The 19,284-nt window shown below is 41.7% G+C and overlaps 1 protein-coding gene across 1 annotated transcript in view; it reads left to right on the top strand.

Annotated features, from left to right (window-relative positions):
• Positions 1 to 235: 235 nt before the first annotated feature.
• The window catches only part of TBXAS1 (thromboxane A synthase 1), a 226,676-nt gene continuing 207,627 nt past the window's right edge, over positions 236 to 19,284 (top strand). The window contains exon 1 of the mRNA XM_054282019.1: positions 236 to 333. Coding sequence (XP_054137994.1) covers positions 236 to 333 — 98 coding nt within the window. The remainder of the gene's footprint in view (positions 334 to 19,284) is intronic.

Here is a 19,284-nt window from a genome sequence, read left to right as displayed (position 1 = left end):
CAGTGGGAGGGGGGAAATTGCTACATTCTGCCACTCAGGGAACCTTTGAGGTCTGTCTCAGAGTGTGCAGTGGATGAGAAAAGAGAAGGTTTGCTGATTGTGATGACATGTTTTTGCTCTCTCAGTTCCTGTTTTGTTGCAGATGTCATTCTTTTAGCTGTGGAAGGCTTTATCAGCCCTTGTGGAGGCTTTCCCCTGCACACAGCACCCAAGGCTGCAGCTGTAGTGGAGGAAAATGGAGCCTGCAGATCTTCTGGCACTTGCCTGCCCAGGAATGAACAGTACCACAGCCACCCTGGCACTGCTGGCAGTCCTGCTGGTCCTGCTGTATTGGTAAGTGAGAGCAGTGACATGGGTTACACATCAGACACAAACCTGCTGAAACCCAGCATCTGTAGAGTCTTATCCATGAGGGGAAACTGGAAAGTAATTTCCTAGGAGGGAAGTGGAGGGGGAGTTGGTTTGGAAGCAGAGAGTGCAATAAATACTCACAAAACTCACTGTGCTTTTAGAGAATTCTCTCCTTGCAATATTGTCTTGTAAGTGCTTTACCAACTGCTAACAAAAATGATCTTCTAAGTTAAGAACTTATTTGTTGGTTTCTTAATAATTTCTTTGGGCAGCAGGAGCATTGGTCCACATCAAAAAGAAACCAAATACTTGTTGGACCTCTTCTCTCTGCTGTGCTGCACACACTTGTTTTTTGGCTTAAGTGTACAGACACTCAAACTGCTGCTTGAATTTCCTCTCTTGTTCTTTCCACGCTGACTAGTAGACACAAATCAGAATAACAGCAGCTGTAATGGTTAGCACAGTAGGCAATGCAGTGACCTGTGCTGAAAAAAAAAACAAACCCTCCCCCCTGTTCTGACAATTTCTTTCAGAAATTATATTAGCTGAACTGGGAGTGTTTTTCTGACTTTTCCCTTGCATTTATCTTTAAATCCTGCCTTCCAGTAAAATAATGGGGTTTTTCTCAATTGTATGAGTGTTCAAGAAAAGGTTTCAGGGACTGTTGCTGAAAAAAAAAAATCCACCAAAAATCCAAAGCTAATCAGGAAGAGAATTGTGATGGCACAGTGAGTTTAGCACAATTGTTGTAGCAATGTAAATGACAGATCTCTTTGCATACATTTTGTCATTCTTTCACCCTGTTGAGCTTTGTTCAACTTCCTTCTGTGTTCAGGGAGAGTATAGAGAGACTAAAAAGAGTCATGTCTATATCTGACGTGTTGCTGTGGCAAATAGGTGGGTGAGCCTGCTTCCTTAACAAGATCTGCCCAAATAATTGCAAACATCCAAGTCCTACCTCCTCTGCATTTTACTGGGAAAAAGAACAGTGGCTCTAGATCATTAAGACCATGCTGTTTAGCTGCAGACCTGTGACATCTCTGGGAGCTCAAGAGGGAGAGAGGGAGGACAGAGGCACATCCACAGTTCAGAAAAGCAGCAGATCAGCTGGTGAGGTCTGGCCACCTGTGAATCATTTGAAATTACCTGATACTTCCACATAGCTCATGTCCGGATGTGCCGAGATCTCCAGAGACCCAGAACTGCTCCTTGTAAATCTCAGGCACTGTCTGGTGTGTGTTTGCCCAGGGCCCCATTTTCTGGTTCAGTTTAGGTAAGGCTGTTCCTCCCCTTGAAGTTAAGACATGAGGGTTTAGTGCACATTTGGTCTTGCCATTAACAAAGCTAGCTCTAATTGCAGGGTTAAACCAGACTCATGGCTGTGCTCAGTTACTGCTGAATTGAGGGCCTACCGTGAAAGTTTCAAAAAGCTCAACTTAGCAGTGAGGTGGGAAATTGTCTAACATTAGAGACACCCCATTCAGTGTGTCTGCTTTCCTGGCTGAAGGTGAGTTCTGTGAAAGCATCAAGAAGAAGTTTTATATGGGAAAAGTGTTTTATGCTTGTAAATGGTTACAACTAACCAATCTTGTTGATCTACAGATTCAAGTTTATTTTTCAGTAGCTTATTAGATACAGGTGTCTACAGATCACTCTTCCAGTGGGAAGCTGGTGATTATTAAGCTTGCAATGAAATAAGCTATGGGTTTTTGGTAGGTTTGCCTTTCAAAGGACTGAGCTGTTCACATCTGTTCATCTTAGTAAAGTGCAGTGCCTGAGCCTGTAAGGTTAAAGTCTTGAAGCACATCTGCAAGTGTGGTAGTTGTTCAGACTTGTCAGCTTTCTAATTTGAGTCTATTTTGTTGAAATTTTTTATACTACCTGCGTGTTTAAACAATCAGTAAACTCAATGCATGCTCACATCTTCCTTTATTCATGAAATCTTGGGTTCAAGGAATTATTTAAACATTAAGTGTGTGAAATGGTTGCTAATAGAAATGCAGGCCTCTAATTCTAGAAAATGTTTTTATTGCAATCATGTTGCATACCTGATTATCTGTCTCTTCTAGGAGTTAAGAAAACGTGAGTGTTGTGTGTGGCAGGAGTAATAATAAAGTAATAACTCTTAAGGTTCCTTTGAGGTTTTCTTTATAAGCCTTTTCCTAATTTTTTAATAACTACTGAATTATTCTTTTTTTAGCTTTTTTCTTCCAAGATTGTGTCTCTTCAGAAGGGCAATCCAGGGGAGAGGGAGGAATGAATATTTGCTGTTGTAAATTTTGTTGTGGTAGTAGCATATGATTGATTGGGGTCATGTTGTGTCAACTGTTGTGTGAGTACAAAGAACAGGCAGTTTGTCCACCTTGTTGGCTGTAAAAGGCTTAGCAAGGCTCAGCAGAAGGCAATTGCACGTAGAGGAGAGAGTAAAAAGATCTAATGCACACTAGAATAGGAATGTGGTCATGGCAACACTCATCTTATTGAGCTCTTTCCTTTAGCACAGTTTTCATGGATGGGGGTACTCAGTGCTTTAAACCACAGCCTTGAGCTGCTGTCCATCAGCTCAGCCTCAGTCCCTGTGAGTGTGGGCATTGTAAGGCCAGCTGGGATTTGTCACAGCTCAGCTGGCAGGTGGTATCTTGCTAAACTGTGATAAGACCAATCTCTTCACATTTTGGGGTATGGTGAGGTCATATGAAAAAGGGAGAGAAGAAAGGGTTGATTGGGAAGGGGAGCAGAGGTTGCAGCTGCATAAAAATTAACTTATAGGGAAGATACAAGTCTTTCTTTAGGAGTCTTAGAAACAAGCTCTCTAAAGAAAGACTTGAATCTTCCCTATACAATTCTTAGAAACTTGGACGATTTGATAATTTTTAGCCTGTTGTTTATGGTACAATGAACATAATCACTCTTTAAGCAAATCATGTAATAGCACATCTCTGATTTCTCATGCGTTGTCCTCAGTGTAATATGAAGGTGATGCTTGTAGTGTAATGTGTCAGTTTTAAATCAGGGGAAGCAACTATAACCTTTCAGTGTTTGTCTTTTACATGACCTTAAGTCAGCTCTAAGGAGAGGCTTTGTAAGGTAGTTGATGAAATACTGGGAGTAGAAAGACCTATGAAGCTTTTTGGTACATAGTCTGTTTGGATTTGAATAGCTGTTTTTTTGGTAATCTGTTAAATTAAGAGGCTGCTCGAGCCTCTTTGCTATCCCCCATTCCTGGAGGATTTAGTCATCTGCTGCCCTCCCCATTCTTGCTACTTGTTCTCTGTAGGTAAAAGTCTCTTGCAGATTTCTTATCATGGATTCTTGGATGTCTGTTGCTACATCATTATTATTGTGATAGGCAGATTGCTGCTTTATTGACCACAAAAAGGCATAATATGGCTAACTACCAAAGTTCAGTAATACCAGTGGCACTCTTAAAAAACACTTAGCACTCTTAAAAAATGTCTTGTCTGTGTCCTCCCCTGTGATTTCTTCCACCCAAACTGATTATCAGAGCAGTTTCTTTTAAGAGCACTTTCTTTCTCAATTGCAGGCACTGCTGTCTCTATTTGCCTAATCTCTGTGAATCTCAGGGGCTTTTTTTAGGCATGAAATAAAACCAAACTCTTAAGGGAAGAATGAGTTTAACATTTACAAATCCCAGTGATATTCTCAATTGAAAAATACAGTAGTATATCTATGCAACATATTGTTCATTTTCATTTCAAACATATGCTGAGTTGGATATCCCATGCTTGGTTGTAGCTGCAAACATTGCTTTGTGTCTTTCTTTTTGCTGTCTGGGTAGATGTTTGATAAAATGAAAGCAGGAGTTTATCTTGCTTTAAAGTTTAATGTACCATAAGCTGAGCATTATGAAGAAGCTGTCACAGCATTCAGATACCTGTGTTCAAACTGGATTATCAACCCCTTGTCTAAACAAACCTGGGGTTTTTTAGAAACATGGAGGTTGAATGGGAGTGTTTGTTTATGTTTGTAAGATCCGTGTCTAATTGCATGCTTTCAAACATAGCAAAACATAAACTAGTGGTGTTCCTGTCTGTTTCTGGAAAGCTAAGTAATTCAGAAAGATGTCATTTTTACATTGAAGTAATATTAATGATTACTTGTGCTAGAGACAAGTATAGAGACTAAGAGATTGGGGTCTCCCTAGATCAAGGTACTGCCCACCCAGTGCAGAACAAGTCAGTCCTGACCCAAAGATATTGCAGTCTGAATAAAAAGAATGAAAACTAAACTTAATATTTTTCCTCCTCTGACCTAAAGTCATTTGCATACAGTTGGATGGGGGACATACTAGGCAATGGGGCCCTTGTGTTAGAGTTCTTCAGTTGGTGCCATACCTGCACTAAACCACACCAGAAGTTGATCTCAGAACAAGGCAGTATTTCCTTACAGGTGACTTCAATACCATTGCTGTTTGGCATTACTTTGCATCTGTGGTTTTGGAAAGGGCTCTAAAGGGAAAGCTTAGAGGTAATCTTTCCCCAGCAAAAACTTCATGCTGGTTTTGGAGAACCTTACTGTTTGGGGTTGAGTTAGCCAAAACTTATTTTTTTTCTAAAGTAAATGCCACCTAATACTAGATCTTGGACCAACTTTTGCCTCTCAAAAGATCACTATAGCTTCTCAGTTTGCAGTGAACCCAGCATCAAGTTTGCAAGGCCAGAAGGCTGGGAAGTTTTGGGGTTTTTTAATATTCTGTTAACCCCAGCTGGTGGGTTTTTTTTCCAATTTTTTGCCCCTAAAATGGCCATAATCACTGCAAATCCTTCTGCTTCCTTCCCCTTCATGTGAATGTCCCATCAGAAAAACTAGAAGGATCTGACTCAACAGGAAACACCAGCAAACTGCTGTTGATGACAGAACACCTAAAAGATTCTGAGTTGTCTTTGTCATGCAGTTTGACATCAAGAAAACCTGTAATTCCCACTAATGTGTCAAACATAATTTGATCCCACAGCTGTGCAATATGTGGCCTTGACTTTGAGCTAAATCAAGCATCTCTAGGTAAGCTGGAGAAGGAAGAGAATAAATTACTGAATTATAATTTGGAGAAGTGCCATACCACATATGACTAAATACTTTATTTCTCTGAAAACAAAGTAGATGTGTGTAGATTTGATCATCCAGAATGAAGTTCACTCAGTGCCCTGATTATGCTGCTTTTAGGTAAACAAGTTATCTTACTTGTGGGGGAAGAAGCAGAACAGTTTTCTCTTGTTGCTATTGCAGCTTCAGATCCCTAGGTTCTCTCAGAGGCTGTTATAACCCCTTGGTTATCCAGACAAGTGTTGGGCCTTTCATGCTGTGCAGCTTTGGTTTTGCACTGCAAAACTCAGAAACTGTCTCTGCTCATTTTTTTTTTCAATTTAGAGATTACATGTCCAGCAGTGTTTATTTGAAGGCCCTCAAGTGGTTGTTGAGTTTTTTGCTTTTGTGAAGGTGCACTTTATCCTAAAAACTCTGTGTAAAAAACTCAATCTCCAGCCTGTTAATTCCTTGTGGTTTTTGTTTTTCCCTGAACTTTTTCATGCTTTTCCCCATTAAATCCCAAATTAAAGCATAGTTTGATTTTAGTGAGTGGAGATTGGAGCCTTAATAGTATGTAAAGGCAGACAGGGCTGGGATGGCTTTCTTTTCACAAAACTGGTATATTTATCTGTGTTCTCCTGTGGTCTCCAGATCCATGTCCAGTGGAGTGAGCTGCAAAGCTGGATAATGCACACAAATAGCTCAAGAGCAAACAGGAGCTGGACTCCGCCCCTGAGCAATCCAATTTCTGTGGGTCTTGGAATGGCCTGGGTCTGGTCTCAGCTGGGCTGCACAGGCAGGAGAGAGCAGCAGGGGAGGGAAGGACTCTGACTTCTCCATCAGACAACTTCTGCCTGGGAGCCTGCTCTGGAGCTTCACTCAGCTCTTCTGGACCTGCATTTTTGTTCTAACTTTTGATCTGGTTTTTGCCTTTGGGCAGGTAACTTTGTTTAACTTGGGGATATATGGGCCCCTCTCAAACTGATTTTGGATACTCCAAATTATCTTCTGGGAGCTCCTGCCTCCATCTACTGACAGTATTAGGAACACAAGGAACTTAATACCCTGCTGGTGGTGCCTTGAAAGTAGATGATGGGAGAAGGCAATGTGAACATCTTCCTCAGAGAGAAGGCTCTGCAAGCAGAGCAGCACTCCATCCAGCCATTGCACTGGGGCTGTCTCTTGTTCTGTCTGTGCATTTAATTACCAGGCTCAGAGGGGCCTCTCAGGTCTGCTGCAAAGTCTTCAAGCACTGCCATGAGCTCTTCCCTGAAGCCCAGGGGTGCACACTGCAGTTCCTGTGGCTGCCCTGCACTGGGGGGACTGGATGTTCCTCCTGTGCTCCAAGGTGTGTGGATTTCTGTCACTCCACTTTCAGATAGCACACACGGTGTCCTGCCAGCTTGCCTGTGCTCCCTCTTAAATGAAAAGTTAAAACAGTTGGTAGTTTTGACAGGTTAGAACTCCTCAGAGTGCTGAAATATAGATCTATGTTCTCTTTTTTTCTTGTCTCCTTTAACATTGCTCCCATCATTTAAAAAAATTGCCCATATTCTTCTTCTCTTCTTTTTGTCTTTGCATTAGATTTCATCCATACCAGTGTTTGTTTTGTCCTCACTGCTGGCTCACAGGTAATTTATGCCTTTGATTGCCATGCCTTGCTCTTCTGTAGGGGAGTTTTATATAGTATTTAATGGAGCTGTCTAAAAAATGTTTTAAAATATTGACATATTATTGAGAGATTGTTTTTTATCAGTTCCCCTTGGCACACCCAAAATCTTTAGATGGATTTTTCTCTCTTATCTCCCTAGTTCTCTTTTTGGTTTCTTTTCCCTATTGAAAACAATATTTACTGTTCCATGAGCTCAGTATATGCTAACTGCTGTGAAGTAACTGAAAGAGCTCAAAAAAATTTCTGGTTTGAGTTTGGATGTGCGTTTATTTTTTTTTCCCAGGAATAGCAGAGGAGCTTGAGAAAATGATGTTCCATGTCTGCCTCTTTCTTCCCTTGCTTTATATGTCATTGCTTACATTGGTGACAATACCTTTTAAGCTTTCCTTGTTTATTTGACATGTGCTATCTATGATTGGAGTGATGTGCAGGTCAATAAGAATACAAGAGTTTTAATGAAGGGATCATCTATCTAGCATGAGGGAGATTCTTCATATCCATTCCTTTGGTAGTTTCTTTCCTGACTAGGTGCTGCTTTCATGGTTCTGCAGAACCTGTTAAGTTGTTGGGGGAGTGAGGAAGCAGCAAACAAAGAAAAGGGAAAACTTGTAATATTATTTTTTTAGGTAGGAATAGAAGCTGGATGCCCAGCAATGGCTGGGGAAAGACTGGAAAGAATGACTGGAAACAGCAGAATATGACTCCAGATGAAATTGCAGATGGTTGTTACAGATTGAGGTCAAGTATGTTTGGGCAAATTGAGGCTGGAAGAAAGGAGCTGAACGGAGATGTGTGTTGGGAGTAGGAAATGGGGCAGTGTCTGTGTGCTTGCTTACATGGACAAAGTAAAGTCTGCTTCCTTGGAAAGAATAGTTCTTTTCAGCCACTAAAAACCTTGTGATGCTCTTTATGAGTTGAGGGGCATGGGAAGGATGAAAAGGCAGTAGACTTTAGAGGAGATGAGTAATTGGTAATTGTATGATCACAAGCTCCTGCTGAATGAATGCTCTTGGATGAGAACTCTCTGCAGAGTTCTGAACCTGTAACCCTCAGTATTGTTTTACTTTGCTCGGTGGCAATAAATCTGATGTAATCTGTGCATGCATGTTTGTGGTTTCTCATCCAAAAAGCTCCAAAGAGCTTTTATGTAAACACCCTCTCAGTAGAGCTATAACAATTGAAGAGGTCGTCGAGGCATGTGGTTTGAAATGTGGGAAAGACATGAAATAAAGCCATCCTGGGACAGGAAGGAGCAGCTAAAGGATCTTCAGTGGGTTGCATGCTAGCATGACAGACAGAGAGTGATGGTGGTCAAAAACTGCAAGGGCCCTCTTCCATCTTTAAAATATTGACATGATCTGTTTGTTCTCTGTTTGTAACAAATCTCTGTTTTAGGATTTTCTGAAATACTCATCATGGCTTGAGATGAAGCAATCTCTCCCAACAGAGTTCTCAGTATAAGCTTCATAACAGCAAAACATAGCATAGAGAATGTTAGGATAGATGTCAGTGAGTTTGACACTGTTGTACTGGACTGATTAATGTCTCTGAATGCTATGAGGAACTGTACTCAGTATGGGACTCTGAGCTGAGTCTGCTGGTTGAGTTGCTCAGCAGCCATTCAAGTCAGAGCTCTGGCCAACAACTTCAGGAAGAGCAAACACCTCTTGGTGGCTCCAGAAAGGCTTTGGATCCCCTCTTGTAGCTTGTGAAACAGGGTTGTTCTGGAGTAATGTTCAGCAGCCTCCACTTCTATGTGTCTGGCTGGCTCACTTGCATCCCTTCTTCAGAGTCAGGAACTGGTGTGGTACAGAGATAAAGAACCCTCTGTTTTACTAGGCCTATTCCTAGATATGGCAACAAACCTTGGGCCTTTCCTATTTCAGAAGAATGGTAATTTAAAATTTGTTTGTCTGCTAGAAAGTTTTAGACCTCAGGTAATTTCTCACAGAGTGTATAGTTGTGTCTCTCGGTAGTTGTGTCTCTCGGTAGTTGTGTCTCTTGGTAGTTGTGTTTTAAAATTTTTAAAAGTTTATATTTTTAGCAGTAGTTAAGTATTCAGTGGTTTCACAATTTATTTTCTTTCCTGGATTGTAATTTTTGTTTAATATGAATGGAAGTGCTCTCAATTTGAGTGGAAAAGCAGCCATCTGGTGTTCTCCTAGGACACAGAGATATTGTCTGCTATTAACTGAAAGAGACCCTCAGATCCTGAGTGTCAGAGGAGTGAGGAACCTCCCCTAGCAAGGCTGCAGAGCGAGCTTGGAATTTTAACAGTGGGCACAGGATGGTGGAAGGGCTGTAGGAACCTGTGCCTTCCCAGGCCATGAATCTCAGAAGGACTGTAAGGTGTATTTACCATGTAAATAGGTTCATCCTGCCAGGACTCAGTCTGGGATTTCAGAATTGGGATTTGGGTAGTTTATCCCTAACCTGCCTCTCCAGCTTTGGGAGACCCCTACTGTTAACAAGCATGGTAAGAAGGCCTTTATTTCCATGGTAGCTTGGTAACTTAGTTCCTCTTTCAGGCTTTAACTGTGTCATTGGTGGACATTTTCTATTTGATTTTTGACATTGCTAGGGATTCTGGGCAGTAAAACCTTTTTTTTTTTGTCCCTTCTTCTCCCCCTTTTTATTTCCGTTCCTGAGTGAGAGCATAGCCAAGCAGTCAGCTCAGTGCCATGGAAGCATTTTATATTTTGAGCAGAGATAAAAATCTCATTCCTTCTATAAACAAAACAAATCAACAGATGATGCCCAGGAGAACCATTTCTCTGTAGCCATTTTCCTCCAGCTGCTTTCTATTCCATGCAGCTTGCAATGCACCATATGAAATACGTGTGTGCCTTTCTGTGTGTGCAAAGCACAAGTTTCCTCCAGATAGTGGCAGCTTCATCATAAAAAAATCAACAAAAATCACCAAACCCTCTCCCCCACTTTTTTTTTTTCTTTTACAATGCTGTAATTATAAGATTACTAATAAAATTGAGATGCTTGGTTGTTAAATAGTGTGTAATTTAGCAATGCTGGAGGATATGCTGAAGGAGCTCTGCAGTCCCAGCCACTGCATCTTCCCTCTGAATGGATTTGGACTATTGTCTGTGGGAGGATGAGGGACAGAAATAATCTGAGGGAGGCTGAGTGCCTTATAAACATGGCAGAGATGAGAATACAACAACAAAAAAATCTCATTCAGAGTTTGCTGCTCTGTGTATGTGCTTGCATGTGTCCCTGTGTCAGTGAGGAGATCTCTCCAGTGCTGCAGCAGCTTTTTGGCTGGGCACAAAGCTTGTTGCAGGCATGAGATTGTTGGGAGACAACAGGAATTGCCCCTTCAGCCTATTTAAGCCCTTGGCTGATGGCACACCTTGCTTTTCTGCTTTAGTTTGGCTGTGGTGAACAGCTCAGAGGCCGAGGTGGGTGACCAAAAGTTGCAGGGGGGGTGGGGTTGGGACCCCAAAGTGCTATGGAAGGAGATCATGCAAGGGAGAGAGCAGAGGGTTATCTGGATGAAGAGCTGGTAGGTAAAGTGGATGGCAAGATCTCTCCAGAAGCTTGGGAATAGTCCCAGGTCAGCCCTTGGCAGAGGTGCAGCTGCAGGGATATCTTATCTTAGCAGAACCTTTCTGCTCAACTCCCCCTCCTGAGACGTGCTTCTGTGCAGGAGGAGGGTGGCCAAGCCAGATATTCCTAGGCTGGAGCCTGGGGGAGTAGTTTCTATCCTTGCAGGGGCAGGGAAAGGTGATAAAAGTTTGAACATTGCTGGGTTAATGGGCTGTCTTTTTGCCATAAAGAGTATCCTCTGAGAGATGAAAGAACTTGGAACTAGCCAGGGGACAGGAGGGCAGTAAAATTTGGCAACATTACTTTTGGTCATCTTGATAAAGCAGGGTTTAGAACTGAAGGAAAATATTGTGGTTTCACATCCAAAGGGCTCCTGAGAGCTTTCATGTAAACACCTTGCAAGGATCCATGTATGTATACATTTGCACTTATATATAAACACATAGCAAGGGATTGAGAACAAACAGCTTCTAAATAAGCAGCCAAATGTAACTGATCTGATCATTGGAGAGATCATGTTCAGTGCCCAGAGCATCCCCCTTATCCCATCTCTAGCCAAATGACTCCTGGCAGCTAAGGAAATAACCTTGGGTAAAACCAATAGGATTTTTATAACAGAGACGTTAGCTGTTGACCCTGAGTGTATTTTATGGCACTGCCTCGGTTTTGCCTTGTATATCTTCATTCTGGTGTTGATGTGTTGTTCTGTGTTCTTGAAAAACTGCAGTCTCTCCCCAGCCCTCCAGGATCTGTCACTGCAGCACCAGGGTGGGGGTTCTCACTCATCAGCACCAGATCATTCTCTGAGGCAGAGCTCATTGGGACAGAGCTGGGCTCATGGGACAATTTTGATATATTCAGCTGGGGTGCAAGACAAGTAGTTGATACCATTTCTGCTATGCTACTGGGAGAACAAAGGCTGTACCTGGTCAGAAGTTCACTTTTCCTTATTAACAAAATTCAGTTAAAAGAACTTTTTTCTACCAAATCATTTCTTTATGTGGTATGACTGAGGTGGTTTTGATCAGAGGCTTCTTGCCCTAAACCTGAGTTTGCTGAATCATTAAAACAGGGTCTCAAACTTGTGTGAGAACTGAGTTCTGTTTACTTTGCTCAATTGCCCTGGTAAAGTTAGGGAGCAGCAAAAAAAGTTCAATAGAAATTTCCCTGACTGACAAGTGCACATGAATAATTTTTTTTAAAAAACTTGTATTTGTGAAAGTGTTTCCCAAGATGATTTGCTTATGTCTGAGCATTTAGGCTTGCAGTATCTATGGAGCTTGAACTCAGAGCTTTAAGGAAATGAAAGCTGTGTTGTAACATAGCTGACTTTTTTTTTTTCCCCCCCCACAGAAGTGAAATATTTTAGGTGCTTAGTTCTCTTAGTTCTTGTGAAAATCTGGATTCAAAGGAGGTGGTTAACAACAGGAAATCTTGTCCCAATTTTTAGTAGCAGTGTCTGATTGTTTTTCTGGGTGACACTATTTAGGGTCAAGTTATAGAGCTGACTGTAAGATGCAAATCCATTTTGGTAAAGTTTACATGGACATCCTGTCTCATTAATTATCCAAGGAATTATGAACTCTTAAATAACAGCTCTAAGCTGATTTACTGGTGAAAGCCCTTTAAATTCATAGGCTGAATTTGGCTTGCACTGCTTAGACCAGTGATAAAACAGTATTGTGGGGTTTTTTCTTTCTTACCTGAGAACATAATTCTCCCACCTTTCTACTTTCACATGGACATTTTTCTAACTGAAAAATGTTGTTAAACATAATATTGATACAGTAAAAGAGCAACCCACACAGAAACCCAAGCTACACCATAAATCCTTCTCTGAAGTTGCTCACACTGGTTATGTAAATAAAAGAAAATTGATGCTGTTTGCAGAATGTGATGATATAGGGGAAATTTCTCCTACGTGATAGAAACTGTGTGTGTCCATGTGTGCCCCTGTACCTGTCCCCCCACCCAGCTCTTTGTTGTTTTGGTTAGCTCTGTAGCTGATACAGACACCAGAGAACCACCCCCCTGAGGCAGAAAATGTCCTTTCTCAAGGTTTCACAGGGGATCATTACAGTCACTGTTTTGTCTTTCCCTTGCTTGGGAAAGACCTTTTCACTGAAAAATATATTGCTCAGTTCAGGAGGAATTACTGTATGTAACCAAACACTAATGACTTCCTTTGAATGTGGTGGGGTTTGGTTCTAATTCTAAATAATGAATTGTATCTCCACAAACTAAGGGATGTTTCAACCCCTGTGACTGCCGATCCCCAAGGAGGCAGCTGATCCATCTATGGGGGTTTTAATTTTAAATTGCATTGCATTTGTAAATAGCTGGTGGCCAAAATCATTATCATTGTGTTAATTTAAAGATCAGTCAGCATTTTCAAGGGCTGGGCAGTTTCAGGAGCTTTCTCTGAGCAAGGTGGAGGCTTTGTCTTGTAGGCTGTGAGCAAATTGTTACAAAACACAAGAGAGCTGGTAGGAGTTTGTGGAATCATAATTAATTGACAATGGTTTTTCAAAAATGACATTTTTCAATTTAAAATAAGCTGTTAAAACAATTTAGAAGAGTATTGTGATAGTCCCTTGACACATGTGGGGAGCTTTGGGTTAAACATATAAATAATGCTGAAAAGACTATATTTAGTTCCAGACTGATCCAAGGACAACTGAAAAATTGAAGGTCAAATAACAAAACGAAGAAAAGAAAATTATAGCCCTCCTTGTTCTGTTCTGCAGCATGCTGCTTGGCAGCCGTGAAGGTTCAATACTGGGGAATTTGTCACATACAACTATTTATGATTTGTACTTTAGGCAAAGCAAGTAAGCATGAAGTGTGTGTACTTATTGACAGCTGCACGCCACTGAGTCCTGTCACACTGAATCTGGAGAGCAGCTCTGGAGTGCTGCAGAATTTTGGGGGGCTGGATATCAAAAGATCCATGATAACCCAATTAAACATTTAATCAATCATGACTTTCCCAATGCTCTGTCTTGACCCTTAGGCTCTAGCAGTTTCTGCTTGGAACTGAGCTGAAGTGCAACCAGGTGCTAAATGGTGGGCCAAGACCACTGCTTGTTTTGCTATTTTTATTTGTACAAGCTTTTAAAACTATGGAACAGGAAGAACTCCAGTTCACTACTAGCTTCGGAGAACTTTCAGTCTCTGCTTGAGCAGGAGTTCCTTTAAACATCCCAGTGCTTCCAACTGCAGTGACAAGACCATGGTTTCCACCCATCTAAGTTAACCCTCTGATGGTGGTAATGCGTCTTTTCCTTCCTTCTGGAGACGCCTCCTGCATTGCTGATCTGGCCAGGGTCGGAGGTAGGTGCCAGCTGTATTCCCTCCACATAAGAATATTGTCTCACTTGAGTGGCTGCAGGTAGCACAGGCACTGCTGGAGCCACAGGACCTCAGCTCAGCATGTCATGCCTATTTATCCAGCTGGGGATCTGCACAAGGATGGCAAAATTCTGAATGCTCAGCCTGCTGATACATTGATGGAGATTGTCAGTGATGTGATTTCTGCAACCAGGTTTATGCGATGTTTCACTTGAGCTAATCTTGCCAAGCCTGATCATGCCTGCCTGTCCTCTGCACAGCTCCCAGCATGCCCAGACCACTTTCCTGTGGCCAGCCAGGCCACAGTCCTGGGGCCAGATCCCTTCCCTTTGCTTGAGACATGCTGTTCTGACTGCTCTGTTTTTATTAGGAGATTTTGGTAGTACATGGTGTAATTAATTATTTTCACAGCCTTTATTTATTTTAAACTAGTATCCCACTAGCCTTCCTCTCCTTGACCTGCTTATGAAACCTTATTCTGTTGAAACTACAGGGTATTATCTCACTGAACAGTGCAGTTTTCAGATTGACTAATATACTTTAAATTAAATGTGTGCATTGCACTGACAATGTCTACTCAGACAAAGCTTTGTTTGTCAGCTGTGTGAAAATCAAATGCATTTTTAGCAATGTTAAAAAATTAGTGGGAATACATGTGGTCCAACTTGGCTAGCAGCTTGTCCCAAGATGAGTGCACTCAACTCTGAAACTGCAGCACTCGGAGAAACAGACTTCTGTTGCTTAGATGGAGACCACGTCTTGCATAATTTCTGTTTTTGCAATTTCACTTTAAATCTAGGCTTTGCCTGTCAGAGATAATGGGAAACAATTATTTCTTTCAATTACTTGCTGGCTGTTGTTTACATTTCCTATGCACATCTCTCTGTCTCTCTCTTTCTCTCTATTTCCCCCTCCCCTTTTCCTCTCTCTCTCCCTATCCTTCCCCCCATGCCCTCCATCCCTCTCTCTCTCCCCCTTAAAAATATTTTTGCACATGCTGTATCTAAAAAAACATTCAAAGTGGAGACCCAGTAATTAGGGTCATTCCTTTAGCAATGAGTTAATCTATTTGCAGAAGCAAAAAACAAATGTGGATTGTCCTCAGTTGAAGCCCCAGATGATACATCATTTTTTGGTCCATTGTTTCTTCAGCTCCTGAATTTATTATATGTTTAATCTTGACTGTGTTTCAGAATAAGGTGAAAGCTTTTGGTTTAGAGGATTGGTCGAAGTGTTATCCTGGTGAAGGACCATATAAACTGAAATTGAAATTTGGCCTAAGAAAGTTGTATAAAACACTGATTCTTGTAAATGTGTCTCTTAATAGACATGTTTCTAACAAGTGTGCACCCATTCTTTTTTTTTCTTTCAATATTACAAGGAGCAGTGACATGAACCATGTATCTTTTCAGTAGTTCATTTGTTGTGCTCTTCATTTATAGCTTCATTTCCTTTACTTTGAACTTTTACACATTATTTACATTATTTAATTCTGAGTTCATAAACATGGATATGAAAGCACATGTTTTTTTTTTTAAACCACCAAGATGTTATTGATTTGTGTGAGGAATCCCTGGGTAGAACAGGGAGTTCAGCAGTGGCACAGGTGAATATGGGTACAGCTCTGGCTTTGCTTTAGTATATCAGGTTTGGCACTTGGATAGGCATGTACAAGAAGAGAGAGATATATTACTGAAACCATAATTTCCCTTACTGTTGACTACCAAAAAAGAAATTAAAAGGGAACTCTCAGCCCTCACTATTCATGGAATATCACCACAGCATATTTTGGAGTTGTTTTTGAAGGGTCATTAACCTCACTATCTAAAAGCAAGCAAGCAACCGGCATTCTTCTACCTGTCAAATACACGTTAAATGGATTCCTTTAAATTAGTTTTTGTCTCTGAAGAACATTTTGTTGTTTATGCTTAGTCTGTAAGAGTGCTCAAATGCCCCAGTTAAAGTCAGAGCCAGCCACATCAGGAGAAATAATCTTTACTCAACGTGGTATCTAGCTGTGCATGCCTTTGTGATGAGAGGAATATACCTTTCCCAACATGATCAAGTAAGAAATACCTTAGCAGTATAGAAGGCTTGATTATGATCTTTATTACCTTGCTGTAAAGCAAGAGCAGCACCACTGAACTCCATGGAGTTGCTCTAAATTGAAGTGTGAACTCTGAAATACAGAGCAGAATAAATTCACTTTATACACTTTAAGTTGGAGAAGACGAGGCAGTGCGGCAGTCCCAGCATGATTAACTGCATTCAATCAGTTTCAGGGCTTGTATATCCCAGCATTGTAGGTAGGCTTGGGAAGCTTAGTTAGCAGTAGAAATGTCACTGCTCTTCCACAGAATGCTCTGGTAACAGCCAAACCTCCTAAATAATCATCATCCCTACTGTTCAGTGTGTGAATGCTGGGAACAGAAGTGTTGGGGGAATCTTTCGCAGCTCTGGCAGGAAATGTGTCTCTTGGAGAACAGGAGACTTTCCACTGGCGCAAGTCCTTGCTTTTCAAGACCTGTCTCTTTGCTGAGACAGCCATCTGGCCATCTCAGAGGCATGGCAGTTTGTGGTGCAGTGCTGCTGGGGGTGGGTGTTATCTTTCCAGGTGGCAAGGAAAGCCTCTCAAGCTTGCACGCCATTGCCATCAGCAGAATGAACAACTGCAGGGTTTTGAATGCTTAGATTCATTATTCAAACGCCAAAATATTGTGCAATCTTTCTGCAGAATTTTTTTTTTTCCTTTGGCAAGGAGTGGGGGTAACCCTAACCCTGGGGTGACTCCCACTTTTGCTATTCAGCCATAAGCATGTCTTTACTTGCTCACAGGTTTCAGGACTTTGAGATTGATTTTGGTTCTACCACGCAATGACGAGCCTAGAAATAAACTCTGGTCGGGGCTCTTTATCCCAACTCTGGTTGGGGCTCTTTGGGGCCCAAACTTCACTTCCTTATGGAATCATGCAATTTTAATATTGATGCTTTCAGAAAAATCCAAATAATGAGGGATTCATGATAAAGCTGTGAGATTCTGTTGCCAGGTTTATTCTTGTGGAGCAAAACTAATAAAACTTTAAGGAAGAAACCTTAGCCAAGTTTTCAAAAGTAGGTTATTTTTTACTGTGTAAAACAAAATTATAAACAAAAAAAGAAACCCAAAACTTGGAGATTGAAACTGAAGTTAATTTAATTCGTGTGGCCAGTATAGGCTTTTTTGGTGAGCTGGAACCAGACATACATGTGTCAAGTGCATAGAAAACAAAGTAGTATCAGTATGTTGGCTATGAACTCATCTTGGCTTCCTCCTCCTTGCTTGCATGATATTACAATGAAAGTTGGCAAAAGGAAATACAGTTGCACGTGATTGGATGTTGATGGCCAAGGAACCTGACTTTGTGTTTACAGAGGGGGAAATGAGAAAAAAAGTTGGGGAGTAAAGTTTCTTATATATCTTTACACAGTCCTGGAAAACATGAGGTAAAAAAATGTAAGAGAGCCTGTAATACCAATCTGATTAAAGAAAAAAAACCTCAAAAATGTTCTAATGAAAAAAATACTCTGATTCAAATTGCAAAGGAAAACCCTTCCTCCCTCTGTGTGCATGCTGTATTCCAGAGCAATTGAAAAATGTATGCTAACAGGAAAGGGGGGACAAGTATTCCCCTTTCCTGGACTTTTGATATAATTATTTAGCCAACTCGGAGAGAATCTCTGCATACTCTAAAACTTCAGTCATTTCTGAAATATTGATCTGGGAAGGTCACTAAATTCCAGAGCTGGTGAGATCAGGGTAATGAGATCAGGTGACAGGCCCAATGGTACCCACTGATTTAGTTGTTTAGACACTGTAACCAAACCATGACCTTCTTGATCCACAGGCTCTTTGATCTAAGTCTGTGAAAACACAGCTGCTTTTACTGGGTATTGCGTGTTAGTGTGCATGTAGGCATGAGGGGAACTTCTTGTGACACTTCTGTTAATTATTCTGGTGTCAGTTTATAAAAATGAGTATTTCCCACTGGCTGGGCACTGGAATGGGAAGTGGTCACAGCACTGAGGCTGACAGAGTTCAAGAAGCATTTGGACAATGCTCTCAGGCACATGGTGTGACTCTTGGGGATGGTGCTGTGCAGGGCCAGGAGCTGGACTCATGGTCCTCGTGGGTTCTTCCAACCCAGTAAATTCTGTGACTAACTGGGGATCAAAGTCTCTTCTGATAGATAGGTGACTTCAGATGCTGTGACTCATGGTGTGCACTGGCAGAGGAGCCTCTGGCTCCCAGGCTCTGCATGCAGAGACTGAGGGATGCCCCATTCCCATCCTCAGTGCCAATTCCTCAATGCCTGCTTTCTTCTGCACCTCTCCGTGCAATGCAGCCCTCGTTACTGGTGTCAAGCAAACAGAGCAAAGCCTCCAATGTGGGACCCAGGTCTGTCCCAGGTTCCACTCCTGTGTAAAACTGCCTGCAGTCTGGCTCTGCTCAGGGATGAACCTGTGCTTTGCTATTTTTTTAGTTAAAATTTATATTTCTCTCAATTTTGGGTAGCTGTTTGGTTTTCAACATCTCTGTAACACAGTGGTTCTCTCTGGAGATACTCTGCCATCAGCTCTCTGCTGCCTGTGCCAGAGTCCACATGGCATTTCCTTCCCCAGCAGAAAAATAGGTATGGAGCAGAAATTAAGCCTGCTAAAGCTGTCCCATGGTCCCATGGAAATATGTGCCCAGATCCATATGAGATCATGCACTGGAGCCCAGCTGCTTCCTGCCCCAAGTTTAAATACCTTGAGCACAACAGTAAAGCTCCATGATGTATGGATGTGACCTGGAATCACTTAGAGCAGAGGAGAGGGATGGAGAATTTATGTCTAGCCCAGGGCAGAGCACGTGGGCTGCTGGCTATTGTGTACTGTTGCCTTTTTACTTGCACACAAGCTTATCAAAATGTTTTTGCAGGCTTGCTCCAACTTTCCTGTGCAGCTTTTAACTCTTCATTTGGGGATCTTTGTGAACTCAGCAGTAGCAGGCAGTGCTCAGTGAGGGTGAGTATTGAGAGCTCTGTTGGAGCCAGGCAAAAAAATCCAGGCTGCTGCAGAGCTTGGCAGGAGCTGGGAGCCCACAACACTGTCTCTGCAGGCATGCTGGCTTGTCTCCTTTCCCCACAGGCATAAGAGTAGAAGCATTTAAAAATAAAGAGGAAGACAGTGTGGAGTGCCAGTGTTGTGTCCCTCTGAACACGATCTGAGAGTATATTCTGGGGAGGTTTAAAGCTGATTAGACATGTGAACTGGCATTA

The sequence above is a fragment of the Melozone crissalis genome, unplaced genomic scaffold, assembly GCF_028551555.1.
Source record: "Melozone crissalis strain CALT ecotype California unplaced genomic scaffold, PUWL_Pcris_2 ptg000033l_1, whole genome shotgun sequence".
NCBI classification, from domain to species: Eukaryota; Metazoa; Chordata; class Aves; order Passeriformes; family Passerellidae; genus Melozone; species Melozone crissalis.
Note: the sequence above shows the minus strand (reverse complement) of the source record. Positions and strands in the feature narration are given on the sequence as shown.